This window comes from Chiloscyllium plagiosum, chromosome 22 (genome assembly GCF_004010195.1).
Source record: "Chiloscyllium plagiosum isolate BGI_BamShark_2017 chromosome 22, ASM401019v2, whole genome shotgun sequence".
In the NCBI taxonomy this organism is placed as follows: domain Eukaryota; kingdom Metazoa; phylum Chordata; class Chondrichthyes; order Orectolobiformes; family Hemiscylliidae; genus Chiloscyllium; species Chiloscyllium plagiosum.
The window spans coordinates 40,212,563-40,237,468 of NC_057731.1; the positions used below are offsets into that span (position 1 = coordinate 40,212,563).

The 24,906-nt window shown below is 37.9% G+C and overlaps 1 protein-coding gene across 1 annotated transcript in view; it reads left to right on the forward strand.

Annotated features, from left to right (window-relative positions):
* LOC122561234 overlaps window positions 1-24,906 on the forward strand; it is a 322,916-nt gene that overhangs the window by 28,947 nt on the left and 269,063 nt on the right. Inside the window, exons 6-8 of the mRNA XM_043712844.1 lie at window positions 10,702-10,752; window positions 16,289-16,423; window positions 17,813-17,970. Coding sequence (XP_043568779.1) covers window positions 10,702-10,752; window positions 16,289-16,423; window positions 17,813-17,970 — 344 coding nt within the window. The remainder of the gene's footprint in view (window positions 1-10,701; window positions 10,753-16,288; window positions 16,424-17,812; window positions 17,971-24,906) is intronic.

Genomic DNA, 24,906 nt, shown 5'->3' on the forward strand with positions numbered 1-24,906 from the left:
GATTATGAAAGGATTGGACACTCTGGCAGCAGGAAACATGTTTCCGCTGATGGGTGAGTGCCGAACCAGAAGACACAGCTTAAAAATACGGGGTAGACCATTTAGGACAGAGATGAGGAGAAACTTCTTCACCCAGAGAGTGGTGGGTGTGTGGAATGTTCTGCCCCAGAGGACATTGGAGGCCCAGTCTCTTGATTCATTTAAGAAAGAGTTGGATAGAGCTCTCAAGGAAAAGTGGAATCAAGGGTTATGGAGATAAGGCAGGAACAGGATACTGATTAGGAATGATCAGCCATGATCATGTTGAATGGTTGTGCAGGCTCAAAGGGCTGAATGGCCTACTCCTGCATCTATTGTCTATTGTCTATTGTCTACTGGTATTACTGAACAGGAAATAAAAAAGTTAGAAATGTTGATACTCTTCAACAAAAATGAACTGTTTCAAGGGAATTGTTCTGTCTGGAGGGAGTGTTTCAAAAAACTGACTAGTTAATAGGATTGCTTCAGGGAGTGTCCACCCTATTTAATGCAACTTTTATTGATATAGGTCCTTTTTAATATAAGGAAACCTCCCAAAGGGCTTCACAGGATGAGCATAATCAGTTAGTAAGAAGAAGGTGTGACTAAAGGTTTGATCAAAGAAGAAAGTTCTAAGGAGGTTAAGCGAGGAGAGCGAGTTGGAGAACTGGAAAGATTTAATGATACAACTCAAGAGCATATACATTCTCTTTCAGAAAAACTCAATTAAAAACTCCAGGTGACAAAACATATAAGACATACAAAAAAATGTCATGTCTGGCACAATGATCTTATTGGCTGTTCTTCATTAATACATTTACTTGATTTGTTTTTTATTTCACCAGTGTCCTGTTGCTGCAAGCTGTTTCATTGCTTGGCTGCTATAATGCTAATATGTGTATAATTCTTTCTCCGAGCCTTAATGTTAGCATCAGCTATTGATATTAATTCACCAGCTCCTGTGTCTATCCTGTTGAGCTGGGCATGTTTGTTAATTTGAATACCCTGGGGAGCTGGGCATGTTTGTTAATTTGAATACCCTGGGTGACTGTCTCAGTCACTGGGGTGCATCCAGTGTGTTGCACTTATTTTCTGCCTGTCAAAGGAAGCTGGAAATCCTAGAAAACTGGGCCATGTCTGTCGTGACATGACCGAAATATACTCCCTAAGAATGAAAGAGAAACTGGCCCCTCACTCCTTTTTTTGGCCAACTGAAGAACATTTAGACTTTTTTGTGTAAGTAATATGAGGTGTAGGCTCTCTGATTAACATGTTTTTTTCCTCCTTTCATTTGGGGGATAAGACAGATCTTATTTATTGGCTTCTTAATAATTTAACAGGAGCTTAGCTCCTGTAGGATGAAGTTGTCCCACAAGTTTTTCTGCATCTGTGAGTTGCTGTTTAGTGTTTTGTGGGCTAGATCTTTCAAGAACTAGTAAAACCTGCCAAATGAGGGCAGGAATGCTCAAATATCAGTTGAAACTGAAATGTTTTTGAGCTTGTGATCTTTTGAGGTGGGGGCACCCAAACTGCTTGCAGGTTGGCCAAGTGCCCAAATGAATTTTAAAGGGTTATTTACAAGGTAAAGGATCAAAGCAAGTGTTAAATAAAGTTAATCTCCAATTCAAACTTCTGACAGCAAGTCTTTTAAATTCTGACAGGTTTTGGAATCCGAATATTGAGCTATATTATCTTGTCACTTGAAATGTCTACATTTCTAAATGCCTCAATTATATTTTCACAGTCATGGTTCTGATGATATACCTGATGAATACTATTTAAATCTCAGTTGTGAATCTTTTATTAACAACACATAATAAGATGAAATTGTTCATGTGAAAAATGTGGATCAACATGTAAATTTCATGAAAATTGATGATTTTGTTTTCTTTAAATGTTATATTTTAATAAATGATGTATCAACACTTTAAAAATGCCCTTTTTTGCAACTGTATTGCACTAATTATGGAAAGGGTGGATTGAATAACATGTTAGAACTTAAGCAAAGTGACCTGTACTTGGTGAAGTACCCAGTCTCTGCTCTGTTCTTCTAGCTATGCTTAATCTTGCTGGCCCAATTCAGCATCAGGTTAATAGAGATGTCCAAGATTATGTTGATGGGCAAATCAACAGTGGTTATCATTCAAGGTCAAGAGAAGATGGATGGATGGGCTTTTGTTTCTGATGGGCTTGCTGGCATCTCTGTGATGTGAAAGCTACCTCACATTAATTAGCCTATGTTTAAATGTTATCCAAGTGCTGCAGCTAACAAAAGCTGCTTCATTATGGGAGAAACAAAGGAACAGGAGTAAGCCATTTAGCCCATCGAGCCAGTCCCAATATTCTAGATCATGGTTGATCATTTCCTGAATACCACTTTCTTGTACTACTATCTCTATTTCCCTTAATGACACCAGTTCCAGTATCAGTTTCTATCTGAAACCTGTTTATTGATTGAACCTCCACAGACCTTTGGAGTAGAGAATACCAAAGATTCACCAACCATTCAGTGAAGAAATTCTTTCTCATCTCATCTTAAATGCCTTTTCTGTATCTTGAGATTTAACTCCCCTGATCCCAGCATCACCAGCTCGGGGAAACATCCTATTCACATCCACCCTGTCACATCCTGTAATAATTTTCTAAATTTCAATAAGGTCATTTCTCATTGTTCTAAACTCTGACTAAAGAAAGTCTGTATTGTCTAATCTGTCCTTGTAAAACAATACTGCCATCCGAGGGATTAATCTGGTGAACCGCTGTTGGACTCCCTCTGCGGCAAGTATATCCTTGCTTAGATAAGGAAACCAAAAATGTGTACAATACTCTAGGTGAGATCTCACCCAAGGTTCGAAACAACTGCAGCAAGTTTTGCACTCCAATTTCCAAAAGATAAATGCCAGTATACTGTTTGTCTTTCTAATTACTTGCTGTACCTGCAAACTATCTTTTAATTACTCGTGGCTAAGGACACCAGTTCCTTTTGCACGCTCATTTCCCAAGCTGTCATTGTAAGAAATATTATGGTTTTTTTCTGCAAAGTTAATAACTTCAGGTTTATTTACATTATATTCCATTTACCATGATCTATCCATTCACTGGGGCTGTTCAAGTCCTCTTGAACCCTCCTTGAATCTTTTTCACAACTTGACATTGAACTTTGTGGGTTTGCATCAGCAGATTTGGAAATATTTCAATTAATCCCCAAAGGACCAAGAGGATATACAAAGGAAAGTAACATTGTGGAAACATTAGTAAAGAGGTAATTCCTAAGCCAATGATGGATGTAAAATTATGAATGTAGGAGTTATTTGTGTGAGTCAGGAAAGCTTAAAATCATTGGGTAATATATTCCCAATGCATGAGTGACGTATGCAATGATGAGTCAGTTGGGAATATATGGCGAGATTGGCTAAAGGAGATTCTTGACATTGAGGAAAAATAGTCCAATTTTTCACCCAAAGTTTGAATGGCTAGACAAGACTCTTGCTAGTGAGTGGCAAAGGGTGTATTTTTTTTCATAAATTTACATTTCATTATTTCCTATTCTTGCCTGTTTACATCCAATTCACTATTCCTCCATGCAGCAGAGAGAAACTAGAAGACAACATTTCCTGACATGAATGTCACAGCACGTACCTGACAGCTCAAGTTGGCTAAAGGAGATTCTTGACATTGAGGAAAAATAGTCCAATTTTTCACCCAAAGTTTGAATGGCTAGACAAGACTCTTGCTAGTGAGTGGCAAAGGGTGTATTTTTTTTTATAAATTTACATTTCATTATTTCCTATTCTTGCCTGTTTACATCCAATTCACTATTCCTCCACGCAGCAGAGAGAAACTAGAAGACAACATTTCCTGACATGAATGTCACAGCCCGTACCTGACAGCTCAAGTTGCTGCTTGTTTCTCTGGGCCAGCATCCTGTCTAAATTTCTCAACATCAATGACTGCCTGCACCTCCAACCCACTGTTGGCATTGGACAAACACTATCCTCATCACATCATCGTTGTACATCTCCAACTCACTTGTAATACAGTTCACCACTTTACTACTACATTTTGGAGCTTTCATTCTAATGGTGATCCAAGCTGCGTTATGCATGGGGACAGGCACTCATCTCATGCATTGGAGTAGGTGCCCTCATTCAGAACTTACAGACTTACAGTACTTTGTCTTTCTTTGCCTTTCAGCACATTCACAGAATCAGTTGTGATAAGTCAAAAGGGTGGACAAGTTGCTATACAGCACAATGCTACGTAAATTGCACACTGACACCATGTGGCAGCAGTTTCTGTGACAAACGCACTGCATGTTCTTCTATCAAATGGCCATGACCCAAACTTTCAGGGGAGTTGTAATCATTTAGGAAGTCTGACTGGAAAGGAACATTGTTTGACGTTGAGCAGCAAATGAATCCATTACCCATCTCTGCATCTGCTTTTTTTAAATACCCATAAGTGTTATCACACAAAACTGAAATGGCTTTTTTACCTCATCAACAAATCACTGTGGTACCTTTTCCTTCTATTAACCATCACCTGTGTTACTAATTGAATATATTTTACATGCAAAGTCTGTTAAGGGCAATGCAAATCATCAAAGATGAGGGAAAATGGGAAGGGGCTAAATCAGAATGAGGTTTGAAGGGGAGATAGAGCACTGTACTCTCTATGATGCTCATTTCTTTCTAAAGGAATCTACAGTATTGCCAGATGCCATGTGCACCCTCTCCAAGGACACCCATGCTTGATGATAGCTGTGGAAAAGGGTCAGAGAGTTGGCAGATATTATCCTCTCCACAGCTCACTTCCTGGACCTGTTTATAGCCAATTTGGCCAGGCCCAGGAGCAGACCCATGAGAAGATTTTCAGACTTGCCCACACCTTTCCACACTGGATGTCAAAGATCAGGGGTGTTGGGCTGAAGTGCAACATAAAGCACAACAAATTACTTTTCAAGTAACTAAAAAGAGGGTGCAATCACTAACAACCAATTTATACATGATTCACAGACTGCACATGGTGTCACAAGCTAGACAGGACTTAATTGACAACCAGTTTCAGTCGACCAGAATTGTGTGAAATGACCATTCATTGATCGTAAATATTTTGTTAGTTGAAATGCAAGTGAGCCTTGATAGTCTCAGGTACTAATGCAGATTTTTTGTTTGTTTTTTCTTCACTTTTGCTATTGGTTAATGAGGAGTAGCATTCTCAAGTATTTGAAGGCTTTTCAACATATGATACTCATACATTGCAATATTGCAAAGTATAATGCTTGCCTGACCATTAGATAAAGAATTACACTCTTCAGACAGGGTTTATAAAATGGTATGGGACTGAGGACAGGTAACCTCAGTAGCTTGACAATGGCAATCAATCAGATAGATGATATAAGGTGAAAAAACCTTTATGAATATTGGATTTTATTTGCATTGAAGTGTCCTCTTTCCTTTCCTGCATGTATTGTGAAATCCCAGAAAGTTGCTGTAGTGGCTAATACTTCCAATGCTGGTGAGTGCACAATAGTATGAGAGCAGCGCCATAGACGTGTGGTGCATACGTAATGAGGAGAGCAGCAGCGAATTGTGTGAAATAACATACTAGAACTCATCAAATGAAACCCTCCATGATATTCCCTGAAATTGACTTTGACTTTGAGCCAATGTTTAGTAAGATTCTACTCAATAAAGTACCAAAGGAGACCATTTTATGCAACTGTTTGGGTTGGCTCCTTCTGATACTTTTTACGAAAGACCTTCAATCAATAACTCGGTTATCTGCCAATTAAAACTGAATAAATACAGTGAACCTATCAAAGATCTTGAACAATTCTTGTAAATTTCCCCTTTAATCTTCCTCCTTTAAGAAAAATCATTCTAATTGCTCTCTCCTAAATTCCTATTAGCCAAATTGCTGATAGGTAAAATTTGATGCTGGTAAATGAGAAGCAACACATTTTGTAAAAATAGTTAGAACAGGCAGTAAGTACAGGCTTAATGGCGCAACTTTGAAAGGGTGCAGAAGCAGGCATTTCAAGGTTTATGAATCCAGGTCTTTGAAGACAATTCTCCTATTTCGTATTGGCACTCTTTCAAAAGCTTTCATATCCTTCCTAAAGTGTGATGTCCAAAATAGGGTACAAAATTCTAACTGAGGTCTAATTAGTCATTTATAAGTAATGAGCCGAACTTAATTGCTTTCTATGCTTCTGTTTATAGAATCAATGGTTCTTTCTATAATTTGTCCTTTTCAGACATTTGTAACACATTGGTATTGTCCCTATCTCTCAGCCACTCTCAACTGCCTCGGGTTTGTCCTTACATGCCTGAACAGGTTGAGTAAAGATAATTAATAGAGCCTTGTGGCAAAGTGTTAATAACCCTATCTCTGAGCCTGAAGACCCACCTGCTCTGGTCTGTATCAAAACATGTCTGAATAGGTTGATATAACAAAACCTAACTTCTCCTGCCATCAACAAAGATTGTTTTCATAAACATCCAAATATCTCTGTCCCTGCACCCCTTTCAAAGTTGTACCATTAAGCTTATAAAACTTATGTTGGTCCTCACCATTTTTACAAAATGCATTACTTCTCTTTTCTGTGCATTAAATTTCCAGCAGTCTGCCTATTTCATCACTCTATGTTTTCATGATCTGCTGCTATCATATGCACAGGAGTAGGCCATTTAGCCACACAAACCTTTTGTGCCTTTCAATTAGATCATGGTTAACTTGTGACCCAAATCTTGCCTTTGCTAATGTCCCTTTAAAAACTTTGGTTGCAGAAAATCTCTCCCTCTCCATTGGCAACATTTACAATTGAAACTAGATCAATTGTTATTTGCATAGACTGTTTCAAGCTCTAAAGAGTTAAGTGTTGCAGAATTTAATGCTTGACAGACTTGGTTTTAATTTCTAGGCTGTGTACCCCCATCCCCATACACATTCCCATGCATACAGACAGACACACACACACATGCGTGTGCACACACACACAATCTTTGTCCTGGAAGTTTGTGTATTACAGTTTACACTGCATTTCTGAATTTTATTAATGTTGACTGGGAATATAAAATGTTTCTACTTAAACTTGCTTTCTAAAAAATGCAATGCTCCACAATTACAATGCTCCCATGTTTAAGTAAAAATTAAAGGAACTGTTGGGAGGGACAAAATCTCCCCTGTCATTACCCCCATTGCAAGGTAGTTAGTGTTGGAATTAGCATTGATACAATGAAAAACAAATGTATGTCAATAGTAAGGCTATAGCTCTTTATTTCTTGTTCTCTGATGGCAACCCAAACTGGGGAGTAAACACTTAGTACTATAGGGATGCAAGTAATATATCCCTGTTACTTATCTCCAATTCTATGGATATAAAGTATGTACCAGTATATTTTAAAAGATTTTAGTTCAACACAGAAGACATGGTTTGTTACACCTGAATATTTTGATATTTCCCTTGTTTCTCTCCGATGGCTTTTTCCTTCTGTGTAACTTCCCTTAACTGTGAAGATATACTGAAAAAGTCGAAGGTGCATTGTCTATAATTAGTCAATTATAATAGACCTGTCCTACCTGTCCGTCTTCCTTCCCACCTATCTGCTCCACCCTCCCCACCAACCTCTCACCATTACCCCCACCCTCCATCTACCTATCATACTCTCAGCCACCTTTCCCCCAGCCCCACCCCCCTCCCATTTATCACTCCCCTCCGAGGCTCCCAGCCTCATTCCTGATGAAGGGCTTTCGCCCGAAATGTAGATTTTCCTGCTCCTCGGATGCCTTCTGACCTGCTGTGCTTTCCAGCACCACACTCTAAACTATAATTAATCAAGAGTCTGTTGCACCTCACTAGGCTAGAGAATGAGTCCCACTATTCCAAGAATCAGAACCAAGTTTAAAGATCCGATAAAGTATGCAAAGTTCCCAATGTACCTGACATTCAAACCTATATTGTTAGAATACATGGACCAAATTTTTGTGCTGAACAAGAATCACTGTTTACTACAATTAGATTACAGGCAAACAGTTCTAAACCATCGGCATGGAATACTACTAATTGAAACTTTAATCCCCTTTGAAACGGCCCCTTACACACGCAGGCAGACAAACAGTCAAAGTAAAATAGATTATGGAACAGGGAAAAATAATTGGAAAAACAATCCATAGTCTTTTTTTCCAGGTACTGTTGTTGAGATTATCTTTATGACTCTTTAGCACTCAATGAATGATAAGACATGAGGAAACTCTGAGAAACAGTGGGATCTTAGGATGCTTGTCCACAGATCCCTGAAGGTGGCAGACAGTTAATAGGATCACAATTGAGATACTTGTCATTATCAGTCATGACAGTGTTTATCAGAGTGTGGATGTTATGTGAGACATGTACATAACTTTGGTTCAGGGTACAGCTGGAGCCCTATATGCCATTCTGCTCACCACACTCTAGGAAAGATGTGATTGTCCTGGAGGGTTGAAGATGGGATTCACCAGGATGTTGCCAGGATGTTGGAGCATTTTAGTTATGAAGAGAGGCCGCATTGGCTTGGATTGTTTTCATTAGAGCAGAGAAGGTTGGTGGAGGACCTGTTGGAGGTGTATAAGGTCATAAGGGACATGGACAAAGTGGTGAGAAGGTAGCTGTTCCCCTTAGTTGGATGGTCAATAGTGAGTGGTCAGGAGGTTGAGAGGAGATTTGAGGAAACATTTTTTCACCCAAAAAGTGATTGGAATCTAAAAGTCGATCTGGAATCTGAAAATGTGTTTGAGGCAGGAAGCCTCATAACCTTTAAAACGTATGTGGACGAGTACTTAAAATATCAGTGTTCAAGGCTATGTGTTCAAAGTTTGCAAGTGGATTTAATGTAGAAACATCGGTGCAGACTCAATGGCCAAAGGGCCTCTTCTGTGCTATATGCCTCGATAACCCTTCTGCTGTCCAGCATTTTGCTTCAGTCATCTTTCTCCATTTGCTTCCACCGTTTAGAGAGAAACACAAGGTGGCTCATTCTTTGTAAAATGTCTCTGATTTATTAGTTAAAAGTCATAGTTTTGTTCCTACAACAGTTGCCATAAGCTATGTTTCTCTGGTTTATGACTGAATTTTGACTGCAAAGAACAGACCACTTATGATCTGAGAAAGAAGTGAACAATTCTCGCTCTCTCTCTCTCTATCTCTATGTTCCCAACTTACCTGAGAAACCAATCACACATTTGCTGGCAGGCAAAAAAGGTCTCTGTCATAGATGACTGGTCACTAGTGTTAGACCAATCAACTTCTTATTGCCAGCAAAAGATACGTTTGAACACTCCTTCAGTTCCAGATTGTCTGCAACTCAAACTTCAGTTACTGTTTGTTCAAGCAATTGTTTATGATTCTTGCAATGGGTGTCATTGTTGTTGCTTCAAAACTGCAGCCATTCTTTCAAATGCTTTTTTAAATAAAATCTTTCTCATTTCAGTCCACAGTTGTTTAAAAAAAATTAAAAAGCACTGTTCTTACAAGTACTTGTAACAGGGCATTACAGTTGACATCTCTACTTCTTGTTGAGAAGCACTCTACTTAATATGTAAATAAAAGTTTAGAAAAATACATGCCAACTACACCAGTTTGAATGATATATAGGTTTGGAAGTACATTACAGCCTTTTGCCTTTATGGATTATGCTTCTTTGGATCCCCAATTACTTGAAACTGAAGTATTTGAATAGCTAGCATATTTATCTATTTGCACTTTGTGGATAACCGACATCATTATATGGTTTTTTGACTAAGCAGAGTTTGTTCTTTTTATATTCCAAAGAAGTACAAAAGATTTTTGTTATGGGAGCCTGGGTGGTAACAATGATTTTAAATGATATCCGTTCACTGTTGAAATGGTATTTCCATTGTATGTTCTCACAATTGGTAGAAGAAAAACCTTTTTCTCTGATTGTTTGTAAAGAGCTTCAATTAACTTTGTGTACACAATCTTAATATAGTTCCAATAGGTCTGATCTGTTGTATGAAAGATGCCTAGAAGTGTAATAATTTGTATTAGGTTGGCAATCTGACTTGAAACCGTGTATGATAGTTGTCTTTAAAATGGAGATAACACAGAATAAAATATGGCTAAAAGGTTTGCTGCAGAGAGCGATCTATTCCACCTTCTTACCACCATGTGGATGAACTGGCAGGAAGTAGAAATAGTAGATGGTGCCCATTTTACTGCACTGTCCTTGAAAATCAAATCATTCACTTAACCTAAAAGGGAACTTGAGCTTCTACTGCCGAACTGCCAAATTGCCCTGTTATCAGATATTTGTGCGATTTTGGGGTTTTAATTATAAATATTTTGAGCAAACTTCTATTTAAGCTAACACTATTGATCTGTTAATATTCTGACTTTTTACAGTTAATAATTTTTTAAACTTAATAAGAAAATTTTGACTTGGCTTTTGAAATCCATGGACATTAATATCCAATGATTCTTACAGATGGAGAAAAACAATTACTAACAATTACACACTTTAGCAGAGAGGACCAGCAATTGTATTGCCTAATTCGTCACATACTATGCATTTCAAGAATTAAATTGGACATGTACATACGCAAATGTTTAATGAGTTAATGATAAAATCATTTATTAAAATTAATGCAAATCTTAATGCAAAATAATTTCTTCATTGTTTGCAGAAATGAAAAGACAGAGGAAGTTTGCACTGAATTGAATAATTTAAAAGAAATGCAAGTATAAATTTCTGTACTTAACTGTTTAATCAGTTTGGTAGGGAAGCTGGTCGATTTTTCGGAAGGACACAGTCAGTTCCACTATAACATGCCTTTTGTTAATGTAAATCGTCTGTAACATCATTGGTGAACAGGAACGCTGTTTCTAAAATGTAAACTTATAAACTAAAATGTGTGTTGGCTATAACGTAATTAGGTTGCCAACACTTTGTGTCATTTGTATAATGCAATTTTTATGTAATGCAAGGTTGCACAGGAACACAACTATCATGTTATAGAAGAAATGACTGTACTTCAATTTATGAGCGTGGTGTTTGATAGGCAAGACAAGTCTTGATCAAAATGTCTCTTCACTGTTAATGATCCCTTGTTACCTTTTCGTAAGGTGACAATTTGAACAGGTTTAGTCTTTTTTTAGTTTTGCTTTATCTTGCAAGCTGCTCTTCATGATGTATCCTCATTCAGCTGATGCAGCAGATCATTTTGAGTGTAAGTTTATACATGTCTTCCTAAATCAAAATCCAACATGATTTGATTTGAAACATTGCTCAGACTTAAAAATAGTTGTGATCATGATTGGTTGATCAATTTTATGAAGAATAACAGTACAAAATAGAAACGTAATTGCCATTGCATTGTTTATACAACTGTATTCTAGTTATTTAAATATTTTATTACTTGGCGGCCAGTGGGAGTTAGGAATGTGTGGATTTTGCAATTTGGTGATAATTGCATATCTTTGCTCTTAACTACTGGAAAGGTAACAGATTAATAATAAATACTTCTCTATCTAATCTTTCTTTGACATTATTATTCTCATTGCGTTGCAGAGCTCATTAAAGTTGAAAATCAGTACTCATTTAACTTCTTTATTGCTCTTTTTGCAGTAAGCTTTTAGAACAATTCAACTGGCTAATCTGTCAACTACATAAAAGTAGTTTTCTTTTTTTGCCATGTTACCGAAGGTGTTTATGTTCAGGTCATTTATGTCATATATTGTCAAATTCTGCAAAAGCTATAAAGTAAAATTCTTTAACTCAAATCATTATAGAGTTATTTCCTTTGTGATGATTCCACTTCAATAATGATCACATTTCACAATTCCCAGCATTATGATGTCAGGAAGATTAATTTCATTATATACTGTGTGTGCATTTCTAAGCGGGTTTGCTTCATTACATAATGAAGTATTTCCCTATGACGAGAATATGATGAATATGTTTCAATATGAAATGTGAGTTTGATAACCTGCAAAATTAAATGTTTCAAATTCCACAGTTATATAATTGTTGCCCTGTTCCCTTTGTAACTAGTAGCTGTTAACACTGTTCCACTCCATTATTGTATGTGTATTTGATTTTAAACAAAAAATTAGTGGATACAATATGAGAATGAGTAGAGTTATCATAAAATAACTGTGCTTACTATTTTTTTAATGTCGTAGAGATATTTGTGCAGTCTCCCTAAATGAAAATAATTTATGGATATAAAATTTCTTATGAGCTACCAGAACCAAAAATTAAGATGACCAGATACACTTGTAGTATGTCCTGACTGTGAAAATTACCTTCTTGGCTTTTTGCACATTAAGAACACATGAGCAGTTAAAATAAATTGTTATTATACACTAAAGTGCTTTCCATGTGTAGAATTGTTATAATTAATATTTTTGAAGACCTTATGCTTGACATATGCCAAATGAGGAGCACAATTTTGGATTATATGTTACCACAGATGAAGAAGGCTGGTTCAGCATACCTCTCCTGCTGTAATCAGCTATCCTGCCTGGGTCAAGATATACTGGTAACATCATAACCATGTAGATGAAATGTAAACAGAGATCATACTTAACAGGATGGTTTCAGGGATGGGATGTGGACTCTAGCTACGAGTCTAGGTTGAAAGGCTGTGGGATATTCTTCATGTTGCAAAGGAGATCAAAGGTAAGTTTGATGGAAGCATATAACATTATGACAGGTTTAGATGAGGTAGCAAGGAAAAACTTCCTATTAGTCGATGGCAGAAGGATTAGTAAATAAAGATTTTGGGCAAGAAATGCAAGGGAGGATGTGAGGAGAAGAAATTTTAGACAGTGTGAGTGTTACTGATCTAGAACCTGCTGCCATAATGGTAGTGAAAGCAGAAGCAATATTTTCAAAAGTAAATCTGGTGGAGATGAAAAAAGTGAATTTGGATTACAGTGACCAAGCAAGGAAGTAGTACTGATTGGATTGCTCTGAGCAGATCAGAGTGGACTTGGTGAATTAATGGCCTCAACCTGTGCCACAAAAGACATGGGTGGAAATTTTCCAGCTCCCCCACCAGTCAGATGGGATATTGCCTGCAGCTTAACCGCTTGATTTACCTGTCACCTTTTTAAGAGGGGCAATACAGGTAATGGACAGCGTACCTGATTGAGTCTATTGCATCCCTTAATTGGCCACTTAATAGCCACTCAAATGTCTCATTCTGCCTGCCCAGTTTAAAACCACAATAGGGATATGCCCGGGCCAAATGTGTAGTGCATTTTACTGGGCAAGTTGATGTCATGCAAGAAGTGGTGAGGGACCTATTTTAAGTCAAAGTAATATTCCCTGTAACCTGGCCTCTTGAACCAGCACCCCACCCTATCTCCACCCCTTGTATGGGGAATATCCTGTGACTCTGACCTGCCTAAGAGATTGACTGCTCATTCCAAGCCTTGGCCTGATATTGGAGGCTACCTTAATTTGCTGTGCTGGACCCTTTAACCGAAGACTCTGTCCCTTGACTTGGCTGAGAATGGCTGGCAATTTTGGCAAGCTTCATGGCTTTGTGTTTGCACTAAACGGCATGGCATTACAACAGCACTGTGAGCCTAATAACCCTGTCAAATGGGACAAAGTGCAAAAAGGCAAGACAGGGATGCTGTGACCATTCCAGAGTGATTGAGCATTCTAATAGCGAGCAAAGAGCCTAGAAATCAGCCTGGTTCAGTCCATAGGCTGTGTGCCTGTCCCTGTTTGCATAGTATCTTTGCTGCACCATTATGATGATAGCTGCCAGTGCAGCTCAAGATGTAGCATAAAGTGCAGAAGGGTACGGTAAGTGGATCAGCGATGTGCCGTTTGGGTTCCTGGAGGCTGCCACATGTCAGATGCCAATATTCATAGATGTGGGCTGCATGTGACCAGTATCCATAGAGCATGCCTTGAGATGTTGGTGCCTACTGTCCAACATGGATGCTCTTTGGAGCAAGCTGAAGTTGCCAGGTTCCTGGTCTGACTTACATGTAAATAATTCTTGATGTCAAGCATACTTGACACATTTGATAAGGTAGAAAGCTGAATATTAATTAGGTAAGTTGTGCCATTAATAAGGTGCTCAATAACCTATAATACCCTTTAATTGGCAACTTGTTACTGCCCACTGAAGAAACTCTCCTCACCACTCAGCAGATACATAAAAGTTACAGTGAGTTAAAATTGTTTAGGCCTCTATAGGAATTTCTGTCTGTCTCTTTGTTTCTAAAAGTCTTTTGCTTCATCTCTCTGTCACTGTCTCCATCTCTCTATCTCTGTCTACCTGACTGTCCCTATCCCATTGACCAGCATATCAGAAGAAATATAGTATGCAGAATTCTTGTTGTTGAAAATCAGTCTTTTTCTTCTGTAAAATATACTGGCACTTTCCGAAGAAGTCTGGAGAACTTTCCTCAGAAAGTTTGAAGTTTAGAAGAGTGAAAGTCACTCCTATTGAAACATCAAATTCTTTAGGGACTTGACAGGGTAGATGTGGAGAGGTTGTTACCACATGTGGGATAGTCCAAGCTCAGAGTAAACTCAGAGTAAGGGGTTGTCCATTTAAGACATTCAGAAAATTACAAACTCAGAAATTATTTGATCCCAGGCAGTTTGGACAAGACAAATTTAGTATATTTTTATAATCCGAACAAAGAATCTGAAAAATTTGAAACACTTTCTTGGGAAAGCTGTGAGCTCCCACTGATGGCACTTTTGGTCTGCTACTCTAACTTGTTCAAGAGGAGAATCATTGAGAGAAGGCCACCTACTTTCAAGGCTTGGTTTCACTGGATGGATGAGGAGAGGAGAGGGGAGGAGCTTGTGTCATGATAAGCATGTCCATTCCTATAAATCACCACTGCTTTGAACGTCCTTGGATTAACCCATTCCAATCAAGCAGATTGGAACCAACAGATGGTCAGGATATCAATGCAGTAGAATGTAGAACAGTTGCTATATGTCCTTTCTACTAGGTCCAATACCTATATAATTCTTTCTTAGAGGCCAGCAAAGTCCAATCCAAAGTTGTTTGATTCTACTTGATTCTGCCCTTCAGGAAACCCGGCAGGTATGAAAAAAACCATAGAACTGTAGATGCTGGAAATCTGAAACTGAAACAGAAATTGCTGGAAAAGCTCAGCAGCACCTGATGAGAGAAATCAGAGTTAACATTTTGGGTTCAGTGACTGTTCCTCAGAACCAAACAGGCATATCTAGGTAAGGCTTGCTGGATCCACTTGTCTCTTATACTTGTGTCTTATGCCTAGCCTGAACAATTAGGCAGAGCTCCCCCGCCAACCTCCAACCATGCATCCCCAGCCCACAGCAACACTCCCCATATGACATTACAATCCCCACTAAAGGCTTCCACTCACACAGAGAAGAAATCTGCAGTCCATTTTCTCCTGACAAACACTATTTATTGATGCGAAGGTTGGCAGTTAATGAGTCTGACATGGTATCGAAGTAAGGTCTGTTGGGGTATCAACCTGTAAAAGTATATGAAGGGGTTTAGAGTTTTATATGTGCAAATAATTGTTGATATGATATTTGAAACTAGTATCATGGAATAAACTGCCAAGTAAGACACCTCCCTGCCCACCTTAACCAAGGTGCATTGTGTAGGGTTGGTAGGAAGACGGAAAATGTGTTGGTTCCCAAGAAGGGCAAGAAATGTACTTTATACAAATTGACTTGCTGTCTGCAGTTCTAAGGTCTTTGTCAGCTCATTTCAGATGACCTCAATGATTTCAGCATGCACATGTATTATTGTGTCTCTCACATTTAGATTGTCAGAGTCTCCAGCAAGGCTAAGAGATGTTTTTCACTAAGTTCTGTGTTCTTCTCCAGCTTGACATCATGCTGTCTTATCTAGCTGCTTGGTTTCGGTGCTCGTTCTGTATTATTTTTGAAACTTAGGATGAAAAGCTTGGAAAGTCATGTGAAGAAAAAAAATCATATAAATGTGCCAAACACTGTTTCTTCCTGCACTGAAGTGTGAGTTACCTATTTAAAGTTAGCATTCCAGTTTCCACACATTCCAGCTAATTACACCTGTTTTACATGGCATGTATGCCAATGAGTACTGCATTCAATTGGCAGACTTTCTAACCCAGGAAATTATTGGCATATAACCTCTCCAAGCACCAGCAGGCTCATTTTATTTTTCACTGGCATTATAGCATCACGATTCATCATGTGGAAATAGCAAATGTGATAATATGCACAAATAATGCTCAATACCTTTTCAGTTTGTTGCAGAAGAAGCAAGACCAAATTGATTTGCAACTCAAAGTAGCTGAACTGAACAAGAGCAATGAAATGCTGGAAGATCACATTACTTTCCTCAATGACAAGATGCATGAAAAAACTGAGGAGACCAAAAGGTAAATAGAGATGGATATTCGTATTGCATTGTCATGTTCTCGACCGTATTAGAGCTCATATTATTGTTGCATGCTAATTTTATTTCCTGTTTTGTTAATTTTTTAACTTTGATGTTTTCTGTTATATGGAAGAGGCAACTAAATAGCTTCTTCCATGCGAGAAACCAATTGGCTAGACTGAAAGAGTTTCTGATTTTCTGATAATAATTGGTTTATTTCATGAATAATTCAAAAGTAGATACATTTGCAAAGAATGGATTTGAAATTATACACATGATAATGTCTTCAGTGTTAATTATTATTCTCATGTTGATTTTTTGATCATATTATGATGAAAATAAAATAACAGTAATTATTAAAGATATGTCAGTAATTTGACATTTTGTTAAAGTACAAAACTCCGAGTGGAAAAAAAAAGTCATTAATACTTTTGATCCGACTAGCCATAATTTATTGCATGTCACTAAATTATCATAATTCTTTTGCACTATAATTTATTTAGTCAACATGTAAAACCTTGTTATTTATACCTCATCCTTTCAGATTAAAAATGTATTTCTGTTTTAATGTGTGCTTACATTTTAGCAAATGTTCCATTTATTTCTGAATGTCTTTTTTGTGTTCAGACATTTAAAAAATGTAGTCTCTAATTAATTGCCACATTAGAATACATAACCTAAGTGCTGGTAAGTGAGTGGGATATGCAAGCCAATTTGCAAGTTCATCCATCTTATTACAAATTACCACATGCATTTGAGTTGTACCTTTAATTCGGATAAAATTTCACTAATAAATAATACATTAACCATTTTAAATCAGTTATGCCATCAGTGAAATGGTAGATGAACACAGAACTGAGGGAAGGCAATTCTCTAACTCTTTGTATTTAAATTAATTTTGACATTAGCTGCAGAGTAAAATAGGTAGGAAACAGAGATGCGTGTAAAAAAGGCAGACATTACCAAAGAAGGGACGAGTAGCAATAAAAAAAAGAGAATGAGAGAAATGCAGTGGAAGAAAATTAAGAAGTTTAAAGAGTAAGACACTAAGTGGACTATTGAGGCATAGTTAGATGAACTGGAATTTGAAGTGTGTGATTTGGGTGTGCTCATGTTTTTCTGGGATGTGATTTTTGGAACATATGAAATAGTTGTATTTTGAGAATAATCTTGTTTGGAATATAAGCACTTTTATATAGTGAAAATAAATTCTTGAGAATACACACAAAATTCTAATGTATCCTGCACAGTAATTGTCTCTGAATGCTTAATTCCTAAGATTTTGGAAGATTAAAGAAGTAGGAATAAGGATAGGTTGTTTGTTTTTTCATGTGCCCTCTATCACTCAGTAAGATCGTGGCTAAAATCCGACCTCATTGTTATTTGTTAGGCTCCATCAGGACTATCAAGGTCTACAGGAGGAAATTGCAAAGCAAACCAGGTACTATGAAGGGACGATCACAGACTTGAGAGCAATGCTACAGACTATAAAGGCTCAAGTGGTTTCATTAAACCAGTATAAGAAGATCTATGAAGACCTTCAAGATGGTAAACTATGCATCCTAATCATCAACCCCACCCTGAAAATATTTTTTAACAAAGTGAAATTGTTAACTATTGTTTTACATTAGAAACATGAAGTTTGAGGCAATAAATAAAGCTTATGTAAAGTGTTTGGTGCAACAAGACCAAATATATGAGCAGGGAAGAGTATTGGATTACTTTTTGCTGGGTTGGCATTGCTGGCTTCCAGGTGTTCACCTTTTGATCTGGCTTCAGGCAAGAATTTCTGAAGAAGCTTTTGATGACTTTTCACATAATCTGTGGCAGATCTCATTGCATATACCCATTCAAAGAGTGCTTTATTGGTAAAGTGTAAATTAAATTTGTTTTCAGCTTTGCTAACTTTTACAACAGAAATAAAAATACAAATTGTTTATAGTCCTGCAATACACACAAAAACTGCACATTCAACATTGTTACCTATTAAGACTTTCATACAGTCGACACTTTTTAAAGTACTGTCCATTGTCATCAGTCCCTGAAGTCTTGTTCAGTGTAAAGATAATTTCACCTAATTAATTTTCAGTAATTTTCCAGACACTTAACTAAATATGATACTATTTTGTTCAGCAACTATTGTGACTTCACATTCCTCTCATTTAAAAATGAAAGAAATGCCTGTTTTCCTGTCATTAAATGAACTGATAAACTGCAGAAATTCACAGCTGTGAAATGAGTTGTGAGATATATCTTGTTCATAGCAAAATAGAGAAAACATTTCTGTAGTGATCCTTGAACATTTCCCAGACAGGTGAATGGAATAACTGTCAATGTTTGTTAATCTTGTGGTAGCATATGGATTCATTTATATTCCAATATTTACATCGAATAATTTGATGATGAAACCTTGCAAGTGTTGGCAAATGAAAGCTTTTTTCTGGTAGATGTGACAGCCCCTCAAAGTGTAAAGAAAATAATAAGTGGAGAAGTCCTTTTTTTCAGAATGGCATTAAAGTGGAAGACATAATGTTAGCTTGAAGGAAAGAAGTTGTTCCAGCATAGCTAATGATCTTTTAACAATTTATTAACTTTGCACTATTGTTCTGATATTTACAATTCATTGGAGAGAAATCAGTTCGGGGACATAAAAAGTCCTTTTCCTTCTCCCATTCTTTCTGCTATCCCATTTAATTGGGTGTATTAAACCAGTGAGTGGAAAATTATAGTTGAAACTTTATTGCTGGAACAGCACAGCAGGTCAGGCAGCATCCAGGGAACAGGAGATTCGACGTTTCGGGCACAGGCCCTTCTTCAGGAATTATAACATTGTGACTGTTGGCAAAGGTGTGTAGAGAAAATGCTGTGTTGACATAAAGTAAGCATTTAGCAGGGAAATAGACAGGATTATTGAGAAGCTATGATATATATTCAAAGTCAGAAGTCACACGTCACCTGATGAAGGAGTAGCTCTCCAAAAGCTTGTGATTTCAAATCAACCTGTTGTACTATAATCTGGTGTCGGGGGATTTCTGAGTTTGTTCACCCCAATCCAGCACCAGCACATCCACATCATGATATATGGTACAATGGGAAAGCAATACTGCAGAGAGGAATTTCCAAAAGTGTAGTCATTGTAATATTCTCATGTTTTAAGTACTCTTCTATTTAAAGCCAAAACAAACACATGAAAGGAGAATAGCTGGTAACTTTAAGCATTTCACTGCATGACCCTTTGTGAGTAAGAATTCTGAAAGCATTTCAGCTGTTAAAATTATAACGGTGTATACAAGTACTATCATTTTAATTATACAAAAGTAAAATCATACATGTGTTGGAAATGTCAAAGTAAACTGAAATTGTTGAAATACTAAACAGAGTAAGGCAACATCTGTGGAGATGGAAAAAGTTAGCATTTTATCCTGAGATACTGCCTAACCTGTTGAACATTGCCAGAAATTTCTGTTTTATCATTTTAATATTTTCCACATTTTGTAAGCTATTACATTTCAACCCATCTGTGCACAATAGTCAAATAAGTCGTTGTCTATGTTAATGTTCTCTTTAGGTACCTAGAAGAATAAAAGACATAAAAGTTGAAACTTTTTATTTAGATTCCCTACAGTGTGGAAACAGGCCGTCCAGCCCAAGCAGTCTACACTGACCCATTTCCCTCTGACTAATTTGCCATGACCAATTCACCTGACCTGCACATCTTTGGACTGTGGGAGGAAACCAGAACACCCAGAAGAAACCCATGCAGATACAGGGAGAATGTGCAAACTCCACAGAGACAGTCACCTGAGGCTGGAATCGAACCTGGGACCATGGTGCTGTGAGGCAGCAGGGCTAACCACTGAGCCACTGTGCCAGTCCCATCTGCCCTAAACTTTCACAAGGATATCTCAATTCTGTAGTAAATCAGAACCTCTTATTTTTGTTAATTTATTCTCAGCAAATGAGGCGCTGGTAAGGGGAAGCGATGTCCTAGTGATATTATCACTAGTTTATTAATCCAGAGACCTAGGTAATGTCTGAGAGACCCAGATTCAAATCACATCATGGCAAATAGTGGAATTTGAATTTAAAAAAATCTGGGATTAAGAGTCTAATGATTGTGAAACTGTTGCTGACTGTCGGAAAAACCCATCTGGTTCATTAATATTCTTTAGAGAAGGAAATCTGCTATGCTACCTGGTCTGGCCTACATGCAACTCTAGACTCACAGCGATGTGGTTGATTTCAACTAGGCAGTTAGAGATAGTAATGAATACAGGCCTCACCAGTGATGACCATGTCCCATGAATGAAAAAAAAGCCAAGCATTTATTATCTATCCCTAGTTGCCTTGTGAAATACAATAATTTCACCTTTTGTAAATTCCTCCCCACACCATTTTCTCTGCAAACTAGCATCTTATTGAAACACTGGGAACGGTTCTATACAATTGCATGGCTAACCTTTTGTAGCCTAAATATAAATGGTTTACTCTGTTGTGCCCACTGCCTATGTAATGCCACTTGAATAGTATGAAATCTGTCCTTTTGTTGAACTTAGTAACACCAGGTCCGACAAGGAATAAAATACTAATAACCTAGCAGCAGGAAGAATGCCTTCTTTTTCCTTTTACCTGCCAATTCATAACTGTTTTTGGAGAGGTACAATTCACCTCAAATTCAGAGTTTAACAAAATGAATTACTGTCTCTTTATTTCATATCATTTTCACTCACATTCACGCTAAAATGAGCAAATGTCATATATTGATGTTTTAAGGAAATAGAGGACAATGGACTTTATTGACACAGTAATAATGTTGCAGCAAATGATATTAACATCAAAATTATTCAATATAATTAAAACTGCTTTACAGTACTGTAAGCATCAACAGGTACAGTGTTTGTACAATGCAAAACTGAAATCTGAAATCATGTCATTGGTTGTATCTGTTAAGATTTTAATTATAAAGTAGTATTTTCAGAATACTTGTGCTTAAATTCGTGAAATGTGCTTTGTACTTCTTAATTATTTTGGGATGTATCATCAGTATTCAAATATTTTATGACCGAATGTACTTCTATGGACTGTAACATTATAACATCAACAGTTTTGCTATGTTTCAGAAATAACTAATTTTTCATAATAATAATTTAAACTCATAAGTTTCAGTGATATTATCTAAATTTGTTATAATGGTAGAATGATGCATGAGTATTTTGTAAATTGCATTCAAAATTGCCTGAATTTTCCTAGCTCCTGAATGATAAGAGCAAGAGTGAGAAAGACAGAAAAATTTGGCAGAAAATGAAATTTTCAACTTTCAGAGAAAAATGTCTGATTTTCATCTCAAAGTTTGAATGGTGAGACAAGAATCTCTTTAGTGAGCAGCGTAAGGCCGATTTGCATGTATTAATATCTCATTAGTACTTAATCTCATCTCGTTTATATGCAATTTGCTACTTTCCCACATAGTGGAGAGAAAAGAGATCGCAATAGTTCTTGACATGAAAGTCATGGATCTGACAACTCCAGCTTGCTTGCTCTTTAGGTCTCCAGCTGAGCTAGCAGTCCTCCACTCTCTGGACATATGCCATTGGCAGCAACTGCATGCATGCTCCACAGAGATTGACAGCAGTTCACCAAGTTATCATAAGATATTTCTGACATGCTTAAAATACAGTTCTCCTGTCAAGGAAAGTGTGTTGTCAGTGTTTCTCACTTCTCACAGCATCTTTCTATTTGTGTCAAAACTTACAGGCTCACAGTGTTTCTGTCTTGCCTTCTATTGCAGTGTAGTTACAAAATCAAGCAACCTGTCTTATTTGCTGGAAGTAATCAGTCAACAGGGCAGATTTGTGGCTGTGTAGTACAAAGCTAAGCCATGACAGTGGCAATATGTACCAGCAATTTATGCACCAAACACACTGTCATATGTGACAGCTGAATGGCCATGTCTCAAACTCTAAGTAAGGTTAAGTCCTGAGGACTGTTGTCAGTCCGGGATCATGAGCAAATTAAGTCAAAAGCATTGTCCAATATCAGTCTACTGGCTTGATTATAATCAGATTCATGGGTCTTTATCACTACAGTCTGGGTGGTCTTGAGGGTCTAGTATAACACTCTGGGATTGACGGTGAGTCAGTTGGGAGCTGCATACAAATTAGTCAGGTTCTGGTCGATCATCAGCCAGGACTGACTTTCCAAAGCAGTCAGGGTGCTGGGCTTAGTCTGTCCAAGGGATCTGTTCACTGAAAGTCAGAGAAGATTATTTGGGTCAGTCAATTGTAGGGATTGGTTTGCAGATAGGAAAATAATTATGAATGGGAGCAATTCAGCATATAATGGTGGGGTATGATAGTGGGTACTTAGGAAGCAGGGGAGGTGTCGTCATTAACAGTCACCACGAGACAGGCTTTGATGCAGGGATCATATATAAAGACATTTGATATAACTGGGGGTCATGGGGAAAAAGTGGAAAGGTGAGTAGCTAATTAAACAGGTTGGGTAGGAACATGGGAAAGATTAATGAAATAGAATTGTAGGACAGAGCAGAAAGAAACACGAAGGTTTTGTAGATCATTGCTAATTGTGCCTATGACTCAGTTTGTGGAGCGCTACCCATGTTCTCTTTCATCCTCATCCAAATCGGAAGTGTACAATCAACATGGAAAATGACTGTGACTGTATCCAGAATGGGCAGAGTAAGTGTTTTCTATTTACTCTGTAAGATCAGACATTTGTGTGATGTGAAGCCTTTCAAAGGGAGATAATGCAATAATGTTAAGCAGACGATCACAACAAAATTTAAAGATTAGATTAGATTACTTACAGTGTGGAAACAGGCCCTTTGGCCCAACAAGTCCACACCGACCCGCCGAAGCGTAACCCACCCATACCCCTACATTTACCCCTTTTACCTAACACTACGGGCAATTTAGCATGGCCAATTCACCTGACTTGCACATCTTTGTGACTGTGGGAGGAAACCGGAGCCCCCGGAGGAAACCCACCCAGACACGGGGAGAACGTGCAAACTCCACACAGTCAGTCGCCTGAGTCGGGAATTGAACCCGGGTCTCTGGCGCTGCGAGGCAGCAGTGCTAACCACTGTGCCACCGTGCTGCCCAAGATATTTATTATCACACAATTTTGAATGTGGATCTCATTCATTGACCGATTATGTCTTGGCCACAGGAACCTTAACCATATCAAACAACATTACAAGTTTTGTCAGGTTAGCTGTAACGATTCACCCAAATTGCAGAAGTCACAATCACCTTCCAATGTCTCATAGCTTGCACAAGGTACAAGAGGTGCTCACTGCCTTGGACTGTAAGATCATAGAATCATAGAATTTTACAGCACAGAAGGAGGCCGTTTGATCCATCGTGTCTGTACATGGCTTCCAGCTGGTCCTATTCTCCAGCCCTATCTCCATAGTTCTCTATACTAATTACTGTCAAGTATATATCCAGCTCTCTTTGAAATCTTGTATGGAATCCACCTCCACCACTCACCGAGGCCACACGTTCTAAATCCTAACAACTCTGGAGTTAAGAAGTTTCTCCTTATGTTACTCCTAACTCATTTGCTGACAATTTTGAAATTGTGACCCACTAGTTACAGATGTAGGTAAATGGAAAAAAAATTCTTCTTTACCCAGTCAAAATTGTTCATAATTTTAAACACTGCAATAAGATCATCTCTTAATCTTCTCTGCTCCAAGGAAAATCAGCCCATTTCTCTTATCATCCCTTGTATCTAAAATCCCTCATCCCTGATATCATTATAGGAAATCTCTTATGAACTCTGTACAGGGCTGTAATATCCTTCTTTAAATAAGGTGCCTAGAACTGAACACAAGACAAAATGTCCACGTCATTATCCAAGAAAGGCAGCACTGGATACATGATAATATGGTTTTTTTCCAGGGGGGGTGGGAGGGGGAGTGGGGAGAAGTTCTCATTCTTACTATTACCACATGTACAATCTCCAACTGTAAAGTATGCCAAAGAGCTTCAGCAGCTACATCTGACTCTGGTCAACTGAGCAAAGTCTATGTAGAAGCATAAAAATTGCCCTCATTGAAGGGCCTCATCTTCCAAGGAATACCATGCAGATCAGAAAGGAGCAATGGCACTACACTTTGTTTGCAGATGGCAGTCAGACTGCCATTCCATGATGTCCAACAAGTCTGATATAGAACACCTTCTTCCAGGAAAGCCATAAGATGTCTCCCCCACATCACTTTTCCATGCAGGGCATATCTGAGAGTCTGTTGCAGTGCTGCGCAGTTGGAGGATGCTGCTTAACCTTTAGATTCTTGGTTTCAGACAGATGTAAGATTTACCATGGCTATATAATAATGAAGATCCTTGATAGGTGCAGCATTGTGTGGAGTAAGAATATGAGGATTTCTTCAGAAATGGCAGCACCTTCAGCATCAGCATGCAGGCAAGGCGTCTTTGTGAACCTCTCTCATTAGAG